This window comes from Takifugu rubripes, chromosome 8 (genome assembly GCF_901000725.2).
Source record: "Takifugu rubripes chromosome 8, fTakRub1.2, whole genome shotgun sequence".
Lineage (NCBI taxonomy): Eukaryota > Metazoa > Chordata > Actinopteri > Tetraodontiformes > Tetraodontidae > Takifugu > Takifugu rubripes.
Genome location: NC_042292.1, coordinates 2,519,593 through 2,539,054, shown reverse-complemented (window position 1 = coordinate 2,539,054; position 19,462 = coordinate 2,519,593). Strand labels below are relative to the sequence as shown.

General features: G+C 43.0%; 1 protein-coding gene across 5 annotated transcripts in view; it reads left to right on the top strand.

Moving 5' to 3' along the window:
- The window catches only part of pard3ba (par-3 family cell polarity regulator beta a), a 121,298-nt gene that overhangs the window by 79,154 nt on the left and 22,682 nt on the right, over positions 1 to 19,462 (top strand). For 2 of the 5 annotated variants that reach the window (XM_029840114.1, XM_029840118.1), the window contains 3 exons: positions 6,719 to 6,826; positions 6,978 to 7,271; positions 18,816 to 18,927. In XM_029840114.1, the coding sequence (XP_029695974.1) occupies positions 6,719 to 6,826; positions 6,978 to 7,271; positions 18,816 to 18,927 (514 nt within the window). Of the gene's footprint in view, positions 1 to 6,718; positions 6,827 to 6,977; positions 7,272 to 7,342; positions 7,611 to 10,760; positions 11,417 to 18,815; positions 18,928 to 19,462 lie in introns of those variants that run through there. The other 3 variants (XM_011606100.2, XM_029840116.1, XM_029840117.1) reach the window with 3 other exon arrangements.

Sequence of the window (19,462 nt, the reverse complement as noted above, 5' to 3'; positions counted from 1 at the left end):
GGCCCACTTTGGGCCCCTTAGTACCAACCGAGCATGGTCTAAGCTCTGCAGCCTACCTGAGTATTGATGCTGACCACTTCCATCCCTTTATGACCCCAGTGGACCAGCTTCTGATGGCTGCTTCCAGCAGGATGATGCACCATGTCACCAAGCGCAGATCACCTCAAACTGGTTTCTGGAACATGGCAATGAGTTCATTTAACCCCAAAAAGGTCCACACGGTCACCGGATCTGAATCCAATAGAGCACCTTTGAGATGTGGTGGAACGGAGATTCCCATCATAGAGCTGCAGCAGCTGCGTGATGCTACCATGACAATATGAACCAACACCTGACTGGAAGTATGTCAGGAGGAATTAAAGCTTACTAAAATAATAATACAGCGACCGGTGAGTGGATTAGCTTCAGTTAGAGAGGAAATAAATATTTTTTATTTTTTTTAAAAAACTGACATTTTGCCTGATAAATACAGTATTTACATCTATTGATTGCTCACAGCAAATAGTGTCTGCTTCAGTGTGTTTGAAACGGCTCATCTGTCACGTTATCTGAATGGGGCTTTCACGTTGGCAATGTTGACTCTATTTCTCTTTTTAGTGTGAAATTGACTTAATCTCTTTAAAATTAGATATCAAAGTTTGAAGGCGTAAATCCTCCCCTCGCATCTCCCTCCCTACATTATTAATGCCGTCTAAGCGAAGCTCTTTTAACTTCACATTAGCACTGGGTGGAACTTTTCCGTAGCTCCGCTTTCATCTCTCTCCTCATTCCTCGGCTCTTCACTGCTAATATCTTCCGTTAAAAGCGACTTTTTGAGCAGGAGGAGAGGAAGTCCGATAAATAGATGTAATTATGCCCAGTGGGGGAAAACTCAAAGCTTGTTAGCTATTTTCATCATTGAACAAAGGTGGGTCTTTCTGCAAAGATTTAGAATACATCAGTAGCACTTGCACATCTTCTCTCAGAATTGCTAACTTTACGTTCCGTTTGATGACATAATTATTTGAATAAATGTAGTCACTCATTTTCTGGACGCCTGATCCTCAGGCACCAGTGCATTTGGTTATTATCTGTGCTGGAGGGTTCAGTATTTCCAGGTAGTCTCACAGTAACGTATGCCTTGACTATCAGAACAGAAGCAGGAGTCTCCTTGTTGCATGTTTAAATTCCTCTGCCTTGTTTTCTCTCTTACCCTCCTTCTGTCGTCTCCTTCTCTCGCTTTCCTGCGATGCTCCACTGGGATATGCCCACTTCTCTCTAAATACATCCAACACAGTCTAATTACTGCAATAACATTTGCGGGGCTGATTAACTGTTCACTGGGATCATCCGCCAATATTCCTGGTTCCTCAGCCACACATTTACAAGAGTTTTCATTCTGTCTTCCATCCTTCTTTCTTGATTTTCTCCAATATATTCTTTTACCTCTCTTCATTCTTTCTCCACCTTTCACATTCTACCGTTCTCTTTCTCCTATTTAGATATTTTGAGTGTCATTTTAATTATTTTACAATCAAGGGTGGAAATAAATTGGCACACATTCACTCATCAAACTGTTTAACCACTTTTGTTTCAGCATTGGTTTTATAACTGATTGTTACTCTTAAGGGGCTTATTGGCTTAAGGTTTAATCTTTCTCAATTGTATGCTTTTGAATTTATACATACCGTCCTCCAGAGGCCTTCAGCTGTTTTAAAATCTCAGCTAGCATGATAATAAAGCTGGCCTAAAATAGATTCTTCACTTGCTATCTGTGGATATATTAGGTCTTTTAAATGTCTTCAGATTAAAAATCATGCGTGATGCAGTTGGTTAGCATGTGATGTGGGACTGTTTGTCTCATTTTCCCGTCTCTGGCCGTCTCCTCCCCTCTCTGGAGGGCTAATTGCACAGGTCAGGTCAATGACATCAGCACACTGGCTAGCTGTGATCCCACACCGAGGCTCATTAGGCCATTGTTAACTGAGCTCATGCACGTTGCCCTCCCACTTTGCAATAATGAGACTGACAGTAGCTGTAGTAATTACAGTCAGTCCATTTTGCACTTTGCTCCGCTTCCTTTGCATTCGGTCTCCATAATGACTGTCTGCCTTTGTGTGGCCAGGGCAGGGTATTGATTTTTGCCAATTGCACCGATACATCGGCCAAACATCGGCATTGGCCAGTATTGTTGGCTGGCCTACAATCAGCCTATCGTTAATTACATAGAATCCGTCATTAGTACCTGAGTTTTCGTTTTCTTGCAGTCGGGCATTCAGACTGAAGTTTGCATCATCTGCGGATCAGATCTGAATTATCGCGCAAATTTTCACTTGTAGTGTTCTTTGCATAAGCAATATGTTCTTGTGTGTGCTGTTTGCTAACCAAACACTTTCTAATTAAATTGAAAGTAATTGCCTGTACATATAACCCCCCCCCCTCACTTGTTTGGATCGAAATTCAGGAAGTTGCAAAGCGAACCAGATGAGTCTGCTGAAGCATAAATGACGGACCCATCTGTGTAGGAAACCTGTTCACATTGCACAATTAGAATCTTTCAGACAGCAGCAGCAACCCACATAGATGTTGTACACACCTCTAGTGTGGATGGGGGGGGTCAAAAGGTGGTGGTGCGCCTGTGTTTTCAGAGGGAGAGACAATGTCATTTACTTTAATATTTTTATATATTTATTTTTTTACATAAAGGGTGTTTTAGTAGGGCTATTCATTTTTACTTTCAAACACATCTTTTAATTACCAGAGCAAACTGCAACGATTCCCAGGATTCATAACGAACTCAACAGTCACTCTCTTCCATAACCAGGCCCCAAAAAAGTGGCACCCGTGCAATGGCAGGAATGTCAGGCTAATAATCACAAAGACACACCAATAATGGTTCCCAGTAGCTCCTTCCTGTGACAGTAGTGGGGGGGGGGGCATGTTAAATGGCCTCCAGTGCAACCCAAGCCCCCACTAGGATCTAATGAGAGTTTGATGGAGTGGTTGTGTGGGTAGATAATGTTAAGTTAATGAGATGTCCTATTCCATGAGAGTGTTTGCAGTTCCCAACAGAGATGCAGTGTGTGTGTTACCTGTGCTGATGTATACAGCTGTCTCATCAAGAGTTTGAGAGCAATATATCATTTCCACTTACTGCGTGTGTCTGACTGACTTTGTTCACGAGGTGTTTTGTGTGTTAACTCGCTTCCACCCATTCACAAACCTGTGCCATTTATTTATTTATTTTTATCCTGCAGCCTTTAGTGGGAAATTACCTGTCATTTTAGTTTCTGAGAGCAAAAACTGCTCTAAGAATCACTCCACCAGACAAGGAACAGAAAGGAGAGAGACAAAAGCGTAGGATGCCATTAAAATCCAGTTGGCTCAACACAAAGGGGAAAAGATGTTAAATTTGGTCTTGAAGAAAGAAGAAAAGGGTGGGGGGATCCAACTACCTCCCTTATGGCAGGTACATGTCTCTAATTGGGATTCCCTTTTTTCCATCCCTTCTCAGGCAATGAGAAAATGAGGCCTTCCTAATTAATGCGGTTATAATGATGGGTCCAACTGTGGACCTTTGCCCCTTCAGACTGTTTATGAACGTGCCTGGTGTGTGTGTGGGTGTGAAGGTGGGGCGCCCAGACCGCTCCGTCACATGGATGGGGGATTTGGGTTACTCATATCTTCTTGCGTACATTAATGCTCTGCCTATTGATGCATGCGAGGGTGAGTTGTGTTTGAATTCCTTCAAGATAACATCCTATATGGTTGTCATGATTGCTATTCTGCACAGCGTGGAAGCACTTAGGAAGTCTAATTGACTCAAGATGAAGAATAAAATGTACATGATAGCAGCTTCCATGTTTTTTTAGGGCAAAGAAGCTAGACTAAAGGATATAGCCAAGGTTTTAACCTTGATTCCAGTCCAATGGAGCATATATGGGACTAATCAGAACAATGGACGGAACTCAGACCCACCCAAAAATAGCCAGATGATCCCAGTTCTGCATTGAGGATATACTCAGAGGTTCCTTTTCATGTCTGTTTTAGTGGCCCAGGGGACATATCAGACTGGAATAAAATGGGAATATTGAAATGTTTAATAAAAGTATTTTTGTTTTTATAACTTACTGTATGTTGAACTATGGATAGCTGGAGAACTCCTTTATTAAACTGTTCCACGCTGTAGCAACAAAGGACACTAGCTGCAGATGAGGGGCAGAGCATGCCGCCTTTTAAATGAAAGAATATGACTTAATTATCAAGCAAGAGGGTTAAATTAGGAGGGAAACTTCACTCATGTCCTAATTTGTAACCCCAGCCAGCTCAGTTTGCTCCTGGCTAATCCACCTTCGGTGCACGTATTTCACTGTACTGTAAAGAAATGGGCAGCATTTGTATCGCCCACATTTGAAATGAACACTGAAATATATCATTTGAGGTTCTGTTTTAATATAGATCTGTTAAATCCAGAGTTTTGACTTCATAAACTTAGCTTAGCAGAAGCATCTCTACATTTTCATTTGTATATTAAATATGTTGTTCCATAAAGAGGTAAAACTCGTAGCTTTGTAGACTGTAGACTGTGGGTTTTAGAACAGACAACTCAGTCAAGCAGAGTTCCCATAAACTGTAAAAATCATGGCAATGAAAGCATCTTCACTTCCAGGTCTAGTTCATCCAACTCGTATTGTTCTGTAACAGAACAAAAGCATGGCGGCTGCTGACTTTATAGCTTCCTGAGCTTAGAACTGAACTCTACTGGATCCCTGTCTGTGGCAACCTTCACGCACGACTTTACGCTGATGAAGTTTGTGATGCTGTTCCTATGTGCAAAGCTGATGAGGAACACAGTTGGCATTCATAAGATTCAAGTTGTTCCTTCAACTTTTAGACTGTTTTAGTGGCACAAAAACAAGATTATACGAAAGTACCTGCATAAAAAGATCATTTATCAGTCAGTGGCTCCATCACAGCAGGACGATTAAACCAACTTCACTGCTGTTAACAACACGCACAGGTGTAAAAGAAGTTGAGCGTTAAAGGAGTTATTTCTGCAGGATGGTTCCAGATTCCTTCCTGTCCTGGTTGCACCGTGTGCTGCTGACCAGAGCAGCAGGTTACCATTCAGGCCACGTGCCTCCCCTGTAGCAGTAATGAGAAGTGCCTCGCTGTTAATGAGATAAACACAGACATTAAATCTGCTCAGCAGGAACTCCAAGGGAAGAAGAGATCACAAAGAAAAACAGAAGTGGGTGAGACAGGGGAGGAGAGTGGGGAGAGTTTGAGGGGGAGAGGCCTGGATAATTAAAGCTTCATGGCAGCAAAAGGGGGGATGATACGTTTAGTCTGCAGACTAATGACGATCCTCGTTTCATGATAAAGCTGATGAGGAAAATGAAACAATTCAGTTTTATTGGCTGAAATGTTGAAATATTTATGGTCCATATGCTGTACGATGGTCGCCCCTTTATCACGTAGGCCAGGGGTGGGCTGGAGTTGAAATTCAGCATAGGAGACACCACAGATGCAAGAGGAACAGTAACTCTAGCCCAAATACTTATTAAAGATAACATATTAAACCTAACAGACACAGATTAGTCACAGTGTTAAAGTGCATATACTACATATGAAGAATATGAGGCATGACAAAGATTAGCAATCGATTATTCCCATTGGACAGAAAACCAGGAGCGCATAGGTTGATTTTTAGGGACAGAAAATCAACATATTTTTCAATACAGTTGTATGCAAAGACCTATTTATTGTCGACCCAGTCCTGCGTGCTGCAGCGGCATCTTTTTGGTGGTTCCTGCTCCACTTTCCTCCTCCTTCTCCTCCTTTTCATCCATCTCCTCCTACTTCTTTTGTCCCTCCTCATCGGTCTTTTCCTCCACACTACTGACACTGGCCTTGTCAGGTAATAATAGAAACAGCAACAACGATGGATGTTGTAGCACCTTTTCAAAGTTTTTGAATACTATTGAAAAGAATACTATTTACTTTCATGTAGTTCTCTTGATCACTTGAAAATAGCTATACACTATACACCACTGGCCTTACTGAGTCTAGTGTAGACCTTAGCCCCCACTCACCCCGTCCAGCATTGTAATTGATTGGAAGTTCTTGCTATGCTGCGCTGGAGTTCAAGCCATGTCTTTTGCCGACAACCAAGTTTGCTAATTTACTCTGTTCCTCTTTCTTTCTTTAAAAAGGAAAACAAGAGACCGACTAAGCATCTGCACCAATTACATTTCAATATAAACACGGATCATTTCTAATTGGGAGGGGCCGCTCGTCTCCCTCCCCCCTTAATATGCTAAATATTAGATGAGCCCTGTCTAATGTTCCACTCTGCCACCTGCGGCTGCGAGGACAAGCCGCTGCAGTCGAGCGTGGCTATGTTTAATAGGGTGAAAAAGCGCTCTGACGGTTCGGCCCGAAACAGACCTGGCGCTCAGGAAACCGTCCAAATCTTTTTCTGGCCACCCTCCCTTGATGCAGGCTGCCATATATAAGCAGATAGCACAGCGGTATTGGTACATGGTGAGCGTTCATCAGCCGGCTTTGCAACTGAAGGTTAACGTGCCCTATCAAATCAGATAAACCTCACCTGTGGCGAGTAATTCTGTTTGGCAGCAGGCAGCGTTACCTACCTGGTGTTTAAACATCATGAAGATTTTCACTCCACGGTGTCCTTGGTGTCATTTAAAACCAGTCTCATCCTTTTTCTATCCAGGTTCGGGAAGAAAAAAGAGGACAAGAGCAAAGCTTCTAAAAACAAACTGGAGGCTTTGAGTGAAGAGGAGCTGGAAAAGATCCCCAACACCAGTGACAGGTACCAGAAGTGGGTAGAAAAAAGCTTAATCCTAAAGAGTGGTCCAGTCCAAAAAGAGCCAGAACCTTCTCAGAATAACTTCAGAACATGATTGACAGATTACGCAACACCGGGATAATCAAAGCCTTTCCTCAATGCGCACTCTTCCTCTGTCTCACAGCTATGGTGCACGGTACACAGAGGTCCGCTCTGGCCACCTCACCCCCGACCCCGCCTCCCTCCCCGACTTTGAAGACGATGACAGCGACCCTAACTACGCCCGCATCAACACCTTCCGCCAGCCGCCGCCGCCGCCTCAGACCTTCGTCATCCGCACGCCCTCGCCCGGAGGCCCGGCAGCGGGGTCCATCCCGCCTCAGGCTTCCTTGGAGGAGCTGGATGGTCTTTACGCAAAGGTGAACAAGTCCAGACCCCCACCTGCTCACCAGACCCAGCCTCAAACGCAGACAGACAGGTAAGGACAGGTTGATGATTTCTCTCCCCTTAATGAATGCTTGTCATACATAAACTGCTGTGTTTGCTTAGGTGTGTAGGTGTGTGCCCACAAGGTCACAGACCACCGCTTGACCAGCAGCTATTTACACACATTTGCATTCATGGCCTGGCAAGCTGGAAAATGAATAGAGCATGAGTGTGTGCTTTACTGTGCTTAAAAACCCAAACAAGCACACACACACACACACAACCCTCTCCAACCTGGCACACATCATCATGCTATGAATCATTTCTGTACTTAATCTCTTTAGTTTGTTGTCATCGGGGTGCTAATGTGAATAAAATGGTGTTCAGTTCGGCTGTGGATAAAGGCTTAAGCTTCATGAATTTCTCCAGAGCTCTGTTGGAAGGAGAACTTCAGCTTCATAAGCCTGATGTTTCATAGATTTTACACCCTCTGTCCTCCCGCTGAAACAATCTCAACATGTTTTCTGAGTGTCCACAACACATACAAGAAAACACCAGGCAGACATGCAGGCTGACGACTGACTTTATTGAATTCAGACTTGTAAGTTACTGGGAAGCAGCAGTATTACATGCAGAGACAATATAACAGATGAAATAAAAAAGAACAACAACCTCCTCGCCACCACGGTCTCGAAAGTCCCCAGCCTGCGAGCAAGTAGAGAGCGAGCCTTTCCTGATGATTTGATCGTCTGGTAGTGACGCTGCCTCTGATACTGCTGCCCCACAACAACAACAACAGACTGCTAAAACATCTCTAGCGTCTTGGTTCATACGCCGAAGGTTGTCGCCTTCCTCGGGAAGATCCTAAATCGTAACCATATCACGGTCAATTTCCATTTTCTTTGCTGTGGAAAAGGCTCATTTTCAGAAGACAGTCGCTAACAAATAATATTTTTATACGAATAAATGGAAATCTACTATTGTATCAAAAGTAAAAATCCATTTCTCTTCATATAAGCGATGTCTGACATGTAACATGCATTATTTTGCACGTTGTCTGATCTACAAATGTGCAAAGAAATATTCGTTAAACTTACATTATTGTCTGGCAGAGCGTCCTTGAATTTGAGTAAAGTTAGCATAAATGGTAAACTGGGAGCTAATGGTTGACTCCTGCAGAAGATGGAGTGCATTCCTTCCATATTACTTAGTTTTGCTCCAGATTTTAAGATACAGCTGGTTTTGTGTGTAAAAAGACAAAATAGGGAAGATCTACTGGGGATTCAAATGCAAATGTGTCATTTCCCATAGAAAATAATACAGAGCACATTAAAACTCCCCTTCAACTTAAACTGGCTGACAGAAATTACTATTGACTTGCAAATCAAAAACTAAGCCCCAGACACCTAAACTCATCCAGAGAGAGCCAGAATACAGAGCGAGGAGTTGGACAGGGAGGGAAGTCAGATGGAAACGGTAAGATGTGACAGACGGGGGGAATGAGAGAGGAAAAAGCAAATGAGTATGGAGACAGTAGGAAGTAAAATGGAGCCAAAACACAAGAAAATAGTGTTGGTCTGAATAAACTAAGGAGAGAGAAGAAAAGTCAGCAGCACAGAAGCAGACAAGAGAGGAGGGGGGATAATTAGCCACAGTCTAGCAGCCTGACAGATCTGTTGGACCACTTTAGCACTCATACACTTGAGCTGGCCACTTCATTACCAGCCTGTTTTCTTCTTTTTCCTCAATTTCTGACTCTCTTCCTCTGTGCTGTGTCCATCTTCCTCTCCTGGCTTGGACATAATCTGTATAAGATGATATTTAGCATTAGCATGATGGATGAGCACTCTTTGGCTTGTTAACTCTGCGTGTTAGGGAGCCTCCAGAGACACCGAAAGAAATAAATGTCTAATAATGTTGTTAGAGAGCAGAAATAGGGCACCTGTGGAATCTTGTACCCAAGAATTGGCATCTCTTTAACTTTAAACTATGCAAAAGGACAAGTGAATGACAGTTCTGGTGCATTGACGTAAAGGGGGAGGTTGAAGGGGAACCGTGTTTTGAATTAAACAGAGGTTTCCAATCACGTTTAAGCCAAGTCTGCTTTAAAACATCATTGGTATTTTGAAAATATACATCTTTTTACGTATACCTTCAGCGCTTGTCATGAAAAACCATAGCAACATGAGGGCACATAGACCTTCTTGAGGTGGTCCCTGAGGAGCCGGTTCTGACAGGCACATGCAGATTATAGTGTTAGGCTACATTCACACTGCCCACAATAGTGGCTCAGCTCTCCTTTTTTCATTTACATCCCTCTAGATCAGGGGTCTGCAACCTTTTATTAACAAAAGAGGTGTTTTGCCCCCATCTTCTGCCCCCTTGTCCTCTTCAGGCTCTTTGCTCAGCCAGCTGAACTGAAGCACATGAACATACAAAAAAAAGCAGCTCGGCATCTAAAATAAAAGTTTGGGTTTTTTTCCAGAACAATAATAGCTTATTAAACGCTATTGTTCTCACCATGTGACCTCTGTGTCACATCTTCCCCATATCTGCACAGCAGCGCTGCCTCCTCACCCTCATTTGCATCACTTGACTCATCACAGGCATTTGGAACTGCTTGAGCTGCATTAAAGTCATCAATTTGCTCTTACTGCTGATGTTTGCTGCCATTTTAATGGCGCGGTCCTCGAGGGGCTTTGTGGAGAGAAGAATGTCTTTGATTTCCAGAGCAATTTCTCTCAGAGTCGATACTCTGAGATACTCTGATATTTTCATAAACGATCCTTTTATATCTTCTCCATCTGTCAACGGCGTCCCCCTCTTTACGATCTGCTGAGCTGCCACAAAACTGGCAGCTGTAGTTGACTGTGGAGGGCTGATCCACCTCTGGAAAGGTAGTTTGCTCTCTTCAGCTTTTCATTGCACTTCTTAAAAATACTTTTAAAATACTGTTTACTGTTCAATAATTTCTCGCCACGTGTCGAGCACACAGGTGAGCCAGCGTCGTTGGGGGTGAAGGCAAATGAAGACGTCCACGCTGAATAAAACTCCATTTTCTTCCCAGACGTCTCTCTTTAGGGCTTGTTCTCCTGGCTATTGCAGGGGTCACACACTCCAAAGCTGCCAGCAGGTAAAGGTGATGTGACGTGTATTTTAGATGACAAATTATAAGTAAGAAACTTTTTAAAAATGAGATGGTATCAACTCAATCTCCAAGATAACAAAATAACAACAAACAATATATATATATATATATACATATATATATATATATATATATATATATATATATATATATATATATATATATATATATATATGTAGATTAAATAAAGTAAGAAATAACCTTTATTGGAGGCTGAAGAGCTGCGTGCGGCTGGTTGCCGACCTCTGCTCCACAGTGGCATTTTTCACAGTTGTCCCCCAGTGGGAGACACCCCGTCTCCAAGAGAGGACAGCTACGATACTGAATTCACACCCATAGCACAGCTAAGAGACCAAATCTATTTGGCACTTTGTTGATTCTCGCCCTTCTCAGCACCTGCTGGCACATGGACGCCATTGTTATCGCTCTTCTGCGCATGAGTTCAGGTCATCTGGTTGAGGAAGAGCAGTCGAGCGTGGACACACAGGACGCCTCTTCGGCCAGTCGGCACCATCTCAAGCTCTGCAGCGTTGCTTGGCATTGCTATCGGCAACAGAGACGACGACAGCGCCGTAATTACCAGCCGATACCACCGTGGTGCTGATGCAGAATGCCCCCCCGCTGTGAAATGCGCCCTCTCGCAGCTGTTTGAAAAGTGAAGCAATCTGCCTTAATATTGCAGCCAACGCACAGGGGGAACGACTCTCATGATTTAAGGGTTTGGAAGAGAAGAACTTTGGTTACTCACACTGTGAAACGTGTCTCTGGTGTAAATAATGGCTCTTTGTAGCGTGGGACGCGTGAGAGGAGCAGGGAGACGGGGCTTGAACTCAAGCTCAGTGGATCTGCTGTGATCCAGCACCAGCGTTCCGAACCGGCCAAGAAAGTTACAGTTGTGCTCAAAACAATAGCAGTGAATAAAACCTAAAATATTTTTAAGAGTTTTAAAATTGATGTATGAAAACCTGCAAACTTCCCTCAAAATAATAGCAGGCTGTTTTTCATTACCAACTGAAATAATGACTCTATAAACTATATAAATGTTTGAAGATTTGGCTTTTCTGGAATCCCCTGAACTAGTTTTAGTTGTATCACCTCTGGTTGTGAGAACTGCTTCATGTCTGTGTTGCATAAATATCTCAGAAACAGCGTTTTTGTTATTTTGTTCTGTTAACTCATGACATTAATCCTGTCGGTTTGGACAGCAGATGCTGCTCGATTGCTGGTGTTTCTGGGGTCACTGCTTTGTTGAAACACCCATTATGACGTCACTTGCTGGTTGGAATAAGGCAGCACGACTCCTTTGAGTATTTTAAGGCGTTTAAATTGATCCGTAATGACTGATATGGAAGAACAGGCCCATGAGAAGCCCTCCCAGATCATGATGTGCTTGTGACCCCATACTTCACTGGTACTGTGGCTTGAATTCAGTGTTTGAGGGGAATTTGACAAACTGTCTGAGGCCTCTAGACCCCAAACGATCAATTTTGTTTCATCAGTCGAAAAAAAAAAAAAAGGGCCATTTCTCTTCAGGCCACTTCTTTTGACACATTGTAACCTGTCCCGTAGATGTCTTTTTTCTTCTTTTTTTTTCCAACAATGGGCTTTTGAGGGGCTTCTTCCTGATAGGTTATCTTCAAGGAGGGGTTTAGTTGTTACATTACTCACTCTGAAACTTTACACCGTTCATTACTCAAGAGCAGATCGTTGGCTCAGTCTCTGCTGGGATATTAGTCAGTCCAATCAAATGAGAGTTTTCATCCACATTTTTCTGCCATTTTGAAGGATTTCCGATCATTTAACCGAGTAGCCTCCAAACAGGTGGCCACCTGAATAAATGCTCACTTGAAATTGTCAATTTTTTTTCCTTTCATGATTTGGAAAGGAATATACAGTGTTCCTGATGCATGGTCATGTGTAAATTTAAAGGTATTATGAGGATTTAACCTTTTTTTCTTTCACTTTTTGCTATTATTTTGAACTCCGCTGTATATAATGCAGTTGCAGCTGAAACGACCCCGCTCAGGCTTCAGCGCCAGCACCTGTAATCCTATTTACCATTTTTCTACCACTTCATTGACTTTAGAACCCTTACATTGAGCTTGAAAAACTTTATAGAGTGGCTGTGAAACCTATACTGAAGTTAAACTTCACGAAACGCTCCACAGCCCTCATTTTAACAACAAAAATGAGTCAAAATATTAAGACTTTATTCTCCTAAAATTATTACTTTTATTATTACTAAAGATTTAGATGCTGATTGACCAAATGCTCTTCCTCAGCTACCAAATTTCTGTCACAGTAGATTGAATTTCAATTTGTCAGAGCTGATTGTGAAAATATAGTTCCAAACGAAAAAAATTCAGTTTCAAACGATACCCTTCAGATTGAGTTTTTCATTGGGATATTTACAATAAAACATTCTAAATTCAAAAATAATGTTTCATATTGAGTTCCTAGTGGCCCTTATTAGTAGTCTGAATGCAACCTTTGAAATGTGAGAGTATTCTAGCATGTATAGCTGCTTGCTTCATATAAGCTAACGCTCACAGAGCTTCAGTGATGTCTGATTTGGCAGCTTGTGTCTTATTCCTGTCGGTATACCGGCGTTGCTCGTGCAGCAGGGAAAAAATAACCCTCAAATTGAACCCATGTGATGTTGGCAGGTACGTCAATGTCACACAGCTTTTCCCAGCAGTTTCAGGGACTTTGGCTGCAGCAGCAATGCAGCTGTTTTGTTTTGTACCCTCAGTCTGGGCCTGTTTGAACCAGGCATCAAACAACTACCCGATGTCTGTCTGATGTGTCACAGTGTAGCCTTGAATATTTATTCTGAATGTTAGGATACCGTCCCACGTTCAGAAGTGACAATAGGCGTTGCTTGATCCAAGGCTTCCTCCCTCTGTCGTTGCTGGTTGTTTCCATTTGCGCTCACCGCCTGCGCTTTGGCCTAGCCTGCTCCGTCCTAGAGTCAGGACATCTGTTAAAACACATGCAGCTATGCGTGAGGTTTTTGTGTTTTCCATTTAAACCCACACGCGCACATTTACACATTAGTTCAAAGGTTGCCACCCACGTGTGATATTTCTACAAGTGAGCCCAGTGTAACCTAGCAACAATGCTGTCTGGTTGCACAAAAATCACAGGTTTAATTCCAATTGAGCCAACTTTTTACCAGTCATTTCATTGTGCATAATAATGAGAAACAGATGGAATATCCACTTACCTTTACCACATATCTTTGATCCCTTTTCACTGGTTTTTACCACTAATTTATCTTAATCCAAATGCTTTTACATATGAAGCGTACATGCCTGCATTTGTTTGCATACTTTTCCAACTGAGATATGCTAATAGCCCTCCCTCGTGTCCCCGTCTCCCTAATTTCCTGTTGGACATTTTCATTACACCTTCAATGGCAGGCGTGTGCCGTGATGGGCGTCACAATTGATTAGAGCTGTGCTAGAGGCTGACCTGTGGAGAAAAAAGGTTAGCTATGCTTGTCAAATTTTATTAGCCAACAGGCACTCTTTGTACTCAGAGCATGGAATGGTGAAATGAGATGAAAGAGGAGTAAGAAACACTGAGCAGAAAGGGTGGCAGGAGGGCTGTAGCAAAATATGAGCGTGTGCAAAGCAAGGGAAGCTGGAGCTGAGCTTGAAAGCTTTGACAGGTAAGCGACACGTCAGAATCGTGATCCTGCGTTTGTAGGTTCAGGCAAGAGTACGAGTTTATGAGCCGGGATCAAAAAAGTCCAAATCTAACATACTGCCACACTGTGCTTGACTAATTGCAGAAATATGTTAAATCTCAACAAAGTCCTTTAAAAGAGTTCCTGCTTCTCCCATTCATGGTGACTTTTCTGTCCTTGCTGGGCCATTTTTCCCCTATAGACTAAATATAGAGGACCTGCATGGGCAAGACAATTTACAGAAAAGTCCCATAATATTAGTTCCTGAACTTCACTTTGTGTTTTGGTTGTGCAAATAGAAAATAATTCAGATGGCTGATATTTAGATGTCAGGCCGCACTGTCCAAGGAAAGCTCTCGGAGAAGTTTGTTTTGTTTTCAAGGTGATGCACCATGAGTGGAGGCTCCATTTTCTGTCTACAATGACTTTAAAGCCTCAAATATTTTGCGGGTTTGGAGCAATTAAAATCCTTTCCACTCACATTCACGCAGTGTTTTTCTCATTTGTATGAGGTATTATTGTATGTTTCAGGGTTGTCTGCCATGAAAGCCCGATTGTGCAGGGACACACGGTTGACTTCAGGTATGACAGTCCCACCTCGTTGGCTGACAGGGGAGTGGAAGCTCGAAGCTGAAACATCATCTTTACATTCTAATTATAAAAACGGCAAATATAATAAAACCACAAATGTATGTATATAGCACACAACCTCACAGTTTGTACCTGAACTTCAGACAGCAGAAATAAGTAACTGCATCTGTCTCCACCCAATAAAGACTAAAATTAGGGACAATTTTGGGTTTGGTGACTTCAAGGATGCATTGACTAGTAGATCACACGGGCAGAGGATCTAACCAAAAGTAATGTATCATCAGAGCAACCTCTCTTGCACCTGAGCCACAGTGACCACATGCAGGGAAATCTGAAACCCCGCAGAGATGGCACAAATTAGCCAATGGCACACATGATTAAGATGGCTGATTTACTATAAATTGGTGCATTTCCCTCCTGTTTTGAGGGGACCTCTTTGTTTGCCCAATGTTTGAAGTTTGGAATTCTGTTGGCTTCCTGTCTGCCTCTCCATTCCCCACAGTCCACCAGGCCTGTCATTTGTTTTTAACCCCGTAACGCCTTGTGTTGAGATCAGCTGGCCACAGCAAGAAGTCACCAGACCAGCCGTCAGCGGCACACATTTGCTAATTAGCCAGCCCCCACACTGGCCAGCGCAGCAGGATGGTTGCTTTGCTCGCGTGGAATCTCCCATCCCCACTTTCATATGGCAGACGGGTTTGTTCTCACTCCAGTTCCCTGGCTGCTCCTTTTACTCCATTCCAGATTCCATATCACTGTTTTTATGTTTCCGTTTGGTTGCGCTCACATTCTGTCTTCTGAGGCATCTATGGATTCCAGCTCCCGGGTCGCACTTTTGTTCCTACCTTCTGTCTCTCTCCTCCTGCAGCTTCTTCTACTCTCGGAACAATCCCAGTTCAGCCCAAAATATTCCAAAATTTGGATGAAATACAATCATGGAAGGTAAAACTCTGTGTGACTCAGTGGTATTAGTGTCTGTGGTGCAGTTAATCTCCAGGAGGATATTAATCATAGTCTCCAGACGAGGCCTTTGTGGACTTAAATCATCTTTATTTATCACAGGTAGACGCATTCGTTAGAATAAAATACACGTTATAGATATTAGGGGAAAAAACATTAATATCCAAATCTTCTTTATGTAGTTTTCCAAGAGAGACTGAACTCAACGTATCTGATGATACCCCAAAGATAAGAAAAGCTGCTTTGAAGCACATTAAGCGTTTACAGCGTCATGTTTTCTGGAATAAATCAGCCAAAGGGATTTAAAAACCCTGCTTTTTTTGTTTGTCTTTGGTTTTCCTGCTTGCTTTTTTGATTTCCGATTGTAATTGAATGCTGACCGTGCGTCAGGTTTGGTTGAATTGAAAAGGAAATTATTTAGGATTCAAATATTTTAGTTCACCACGAAACTAACAACTAGTCCAATCCAAGTGATTCAAATTTCTTGAGAAATCTGTGGCGAGTTTGTGACAATCGGCACTGGTTAATGGCTGCTGGCTACAGCAGGGGAGCACACCTGTCTTCCTCTAAATAAACACACACACACACACACACACACACACACACACATTATCATTGCCTCTCCTCATTCTGCTGCATTGTGATTCTATCAAACAGTCCCACCACCACTTTACAGTCTTTTATCCAGATTCAGCCTCAGTCCTCCATGTTGGATATGATAATATTTGTCAGTAATGGAGGCTGGGGCATAATGAGATAATTACAGTGTTGTTTCATTTGGAGAGTGACACAGACGCTCAATCAAAATGGCAGGCCTAATTACGGTCCCAGGGATTGGCTAATGGCTGTGGTGAAAGAGGGCTGGCGTGGAAAAAAAAAAGGCATCTCCGCTCGTCTCCGTGCATCCATCCTCTTCGGGCGTGTTTGTTTGTGCATGGAGCTGGACTGTTTGGCAGCAGAGGAATAAGAGGGTGATAAAAAGCAAATAATAAGTGATTAAATAAATAATCCCCTGTGAAACCATACCCACAACCCCAGAATAAGTGTGAATCTCTCCACATTAAGTGCCCTTTGCACCAAAGCCTAACGACGCACGAGTGAGTCGGCCTTCTGTAGCTGCGAGTTAGATCAAATTCACGCCGCATGAAATTGGGTTCGGCACATACGCAGGTCGTGTCGCACCGCGTCCCACGTAGCACATTGCAAGGATTTGCTCAGTGTCAGCAGAAATGTGGCGGTTGATGTGTTCCTGAGGTTGTCTTTAACCACACAGACCTGCAGCCAGATTTTCTAATTAAAGACACTCACAAGGGAACCTTGTGAGCTCTGTTGCACTATTGAACATCTATGCCAGGCATGGGCAAACCAAGGCCCGGGGGCCACACGCGGCCCGTTAAACGTTTTAATCCGGCCCGCCAAACTTGAAAAATGAAATGAATAAACCTTGTTAATGTTAAATTTTCACTGCAATTCTGGTGTTTTCCCACGAGAAAAAAGACAGTCAGGAGGAGAGTGATGGTGATATCCTGAAGGATAACAGAACTTTCAGTGCTTTAAAATAGAAATGGTTATTAATTTTTTTTAAAAAGGCACATTTTATTCATTTGATTTTAAGTGTTTTAAGACTCATTCCAAAGTCAGATATTTTGTTGTAATGCTTCTCTTCATTTTCATTTGAAATTAAAGCACATGTTTTCTCCATATCCCAAGATGTGTATTTTTTCTCCAATGAGGTGAGGTTACCAAAGCACTCCATCCATCCATCTGCTCCTGGTCCGGCCCCTTTGTCAAATAATAGAACCCATTGTGGCCCACGAATCAAAATGTTTGCCCACCCCTGATCTATGCACACTTTGCTGGACTGTCTCGATGTCTCCCTCTCTCTATTTTGGTGCCCGAGGATCAGGAGGAGTATCTGTGGAACAGTTGATGGTGTGTGTTGGTGTGGGTCTTTGTAATTGTAATATAGATGCACAGAAAAAGAGGAAAATGTCATTATCTTCCCTTTACATTCCATATTTATTTGACATAATAGATAGGGAGCCACATATCAGTGTCAATATTAGAGACCTGTTTCCAATGCAGCCAGTAAACACAGATAACGGTGGAACTGTGTGGTAGCTGTTAGCACATCCCAAAAGATGAAGTTTACTCAGATGTATAGTTTATTTCTCTCCTCGTGCACGCTGCTGTTTTTGTGTGCTCGGCTCTGAACGCTCAGCTATGTGCAGCTTATCTTACATTAAGGTCCAGTGAGCACGATGATGTTTCTCTTTTTTGTTCTGTCCCCATTCTGTCCCAAGTTTTTATCCGTTCGCCGACAGACATCCGCACCTTTCCCACCACGTTTCTTTTTGAGTAGTTCTTCTTCTTTTGGTCATCTTCTGCAGATGTCGGCTGCGGGAGGATCCTACCTGCGTTGGCTCATCGGCGGAGTCAAATTAAAAAAGCACCGCTGCGTTTTATGCGGCTGGGAAATTAGAAAGATTCATTGAATGTTTTTTTCTGCTGTTGTTTTTCACCTCTGGTTCCTCTGACAGCTGTAGGAAGTGCAGCTCAGCCACTAAAGTCTTCTCAGAGGCTGGATTTTATACGTCTGTCTGTCACTCTTCCTGTCCTGTTTGAGTGTCACAAGCAATTCCTGGTGGATGCAATAGAGACTGAAACGGTGCTTTTGTATGAGGGACATTATTCAGAATTACCTCTCGCACACATGTGACATTTCAGTTAAAACGCAAGGTGTTTAAATAAGACCGGAAGGACTTCCTCCGGTTTGGTGCAGCATAAAGGTGCCACGGTTCACAGCCTGATTCAGGTTAGCCACGGCGCGCGAAACAACAGCAACAGACCGTTTCAACTCCAAGCCGGGTGAGCAGGACAGTCACGCTTCTCCCTCCGGACCGCACAGCAGGAACCAACACTTGTGTGTTTGTGTGTGTGTGTGTGTGTGTGGGAGTGGGAGTGTTTCAGTAGTGTACGTGAAAGAATTTGACATGAATTACCAGAATTACTATTAGGTAATTCTGAATAATGCCGCCCGTACTTTTGTCTATTTCATTCCATTCATGTGTGCGTGGATCATCACATTGATTATAGTCTAATTAGAAAAATGCCAGAATATGAATGAAATTCTACTTTTTTTATGTCTTGCAGTATAGAATTGCTCATATTCACTTTCCTCATTATTGTTTACACTCTTTTTGCAGTGACCAGCGTCTTCCTGGGTCGCGTAGGGAGTACCAGCAAGCCCGAGCCGCTCCTGGATACGAGGAGCTCGACGCTGCACGCCGCAGAGTCTTGGAGCACGACCCACAGCGGGTGAGTGTGCGTGCATGCAGCTGTGCATTAAGGAATAAGAAGGAAGAATGTTTTTATTTCTGCCTTAAACTGCAAAGAAATGTGTATATCTGCTTCCTGTGGGTGAGCTCCTCACAGTGCTCCCAGGCTATTTTCAACTGTCTTGTTAACATTTTGAGCCACCCAGGCTCCGTCGACTCTCCTCATTTACTTTATGGAGAGAGCCATTAGACCGGTGACATTTCCATCCACCCTTTCCTGTAGCTCCAGACCACAACTTTGTCTCGAGTCCTTTTGCTTTCTCCATCTGTCTTCTGCCGTTGCTGTCCCGTCTACCTTGTTCTATCTGCTGCTTCCTATGCTGCTGAAGTAATAAACATCCCTGAACTCGCATTGATCCAAGCAGAGGAATCATTTTGTTTACCGGCGTAGGCTTCCAATGTCTGCATACTTGCCATAGAATCAATAAGCATTTATCAGCGTGTTACTTTTTTTCCTCTACAGTATTCTGAAAATCACACTTTGATTAGAATCACAGATTCAAAATGCATGCATT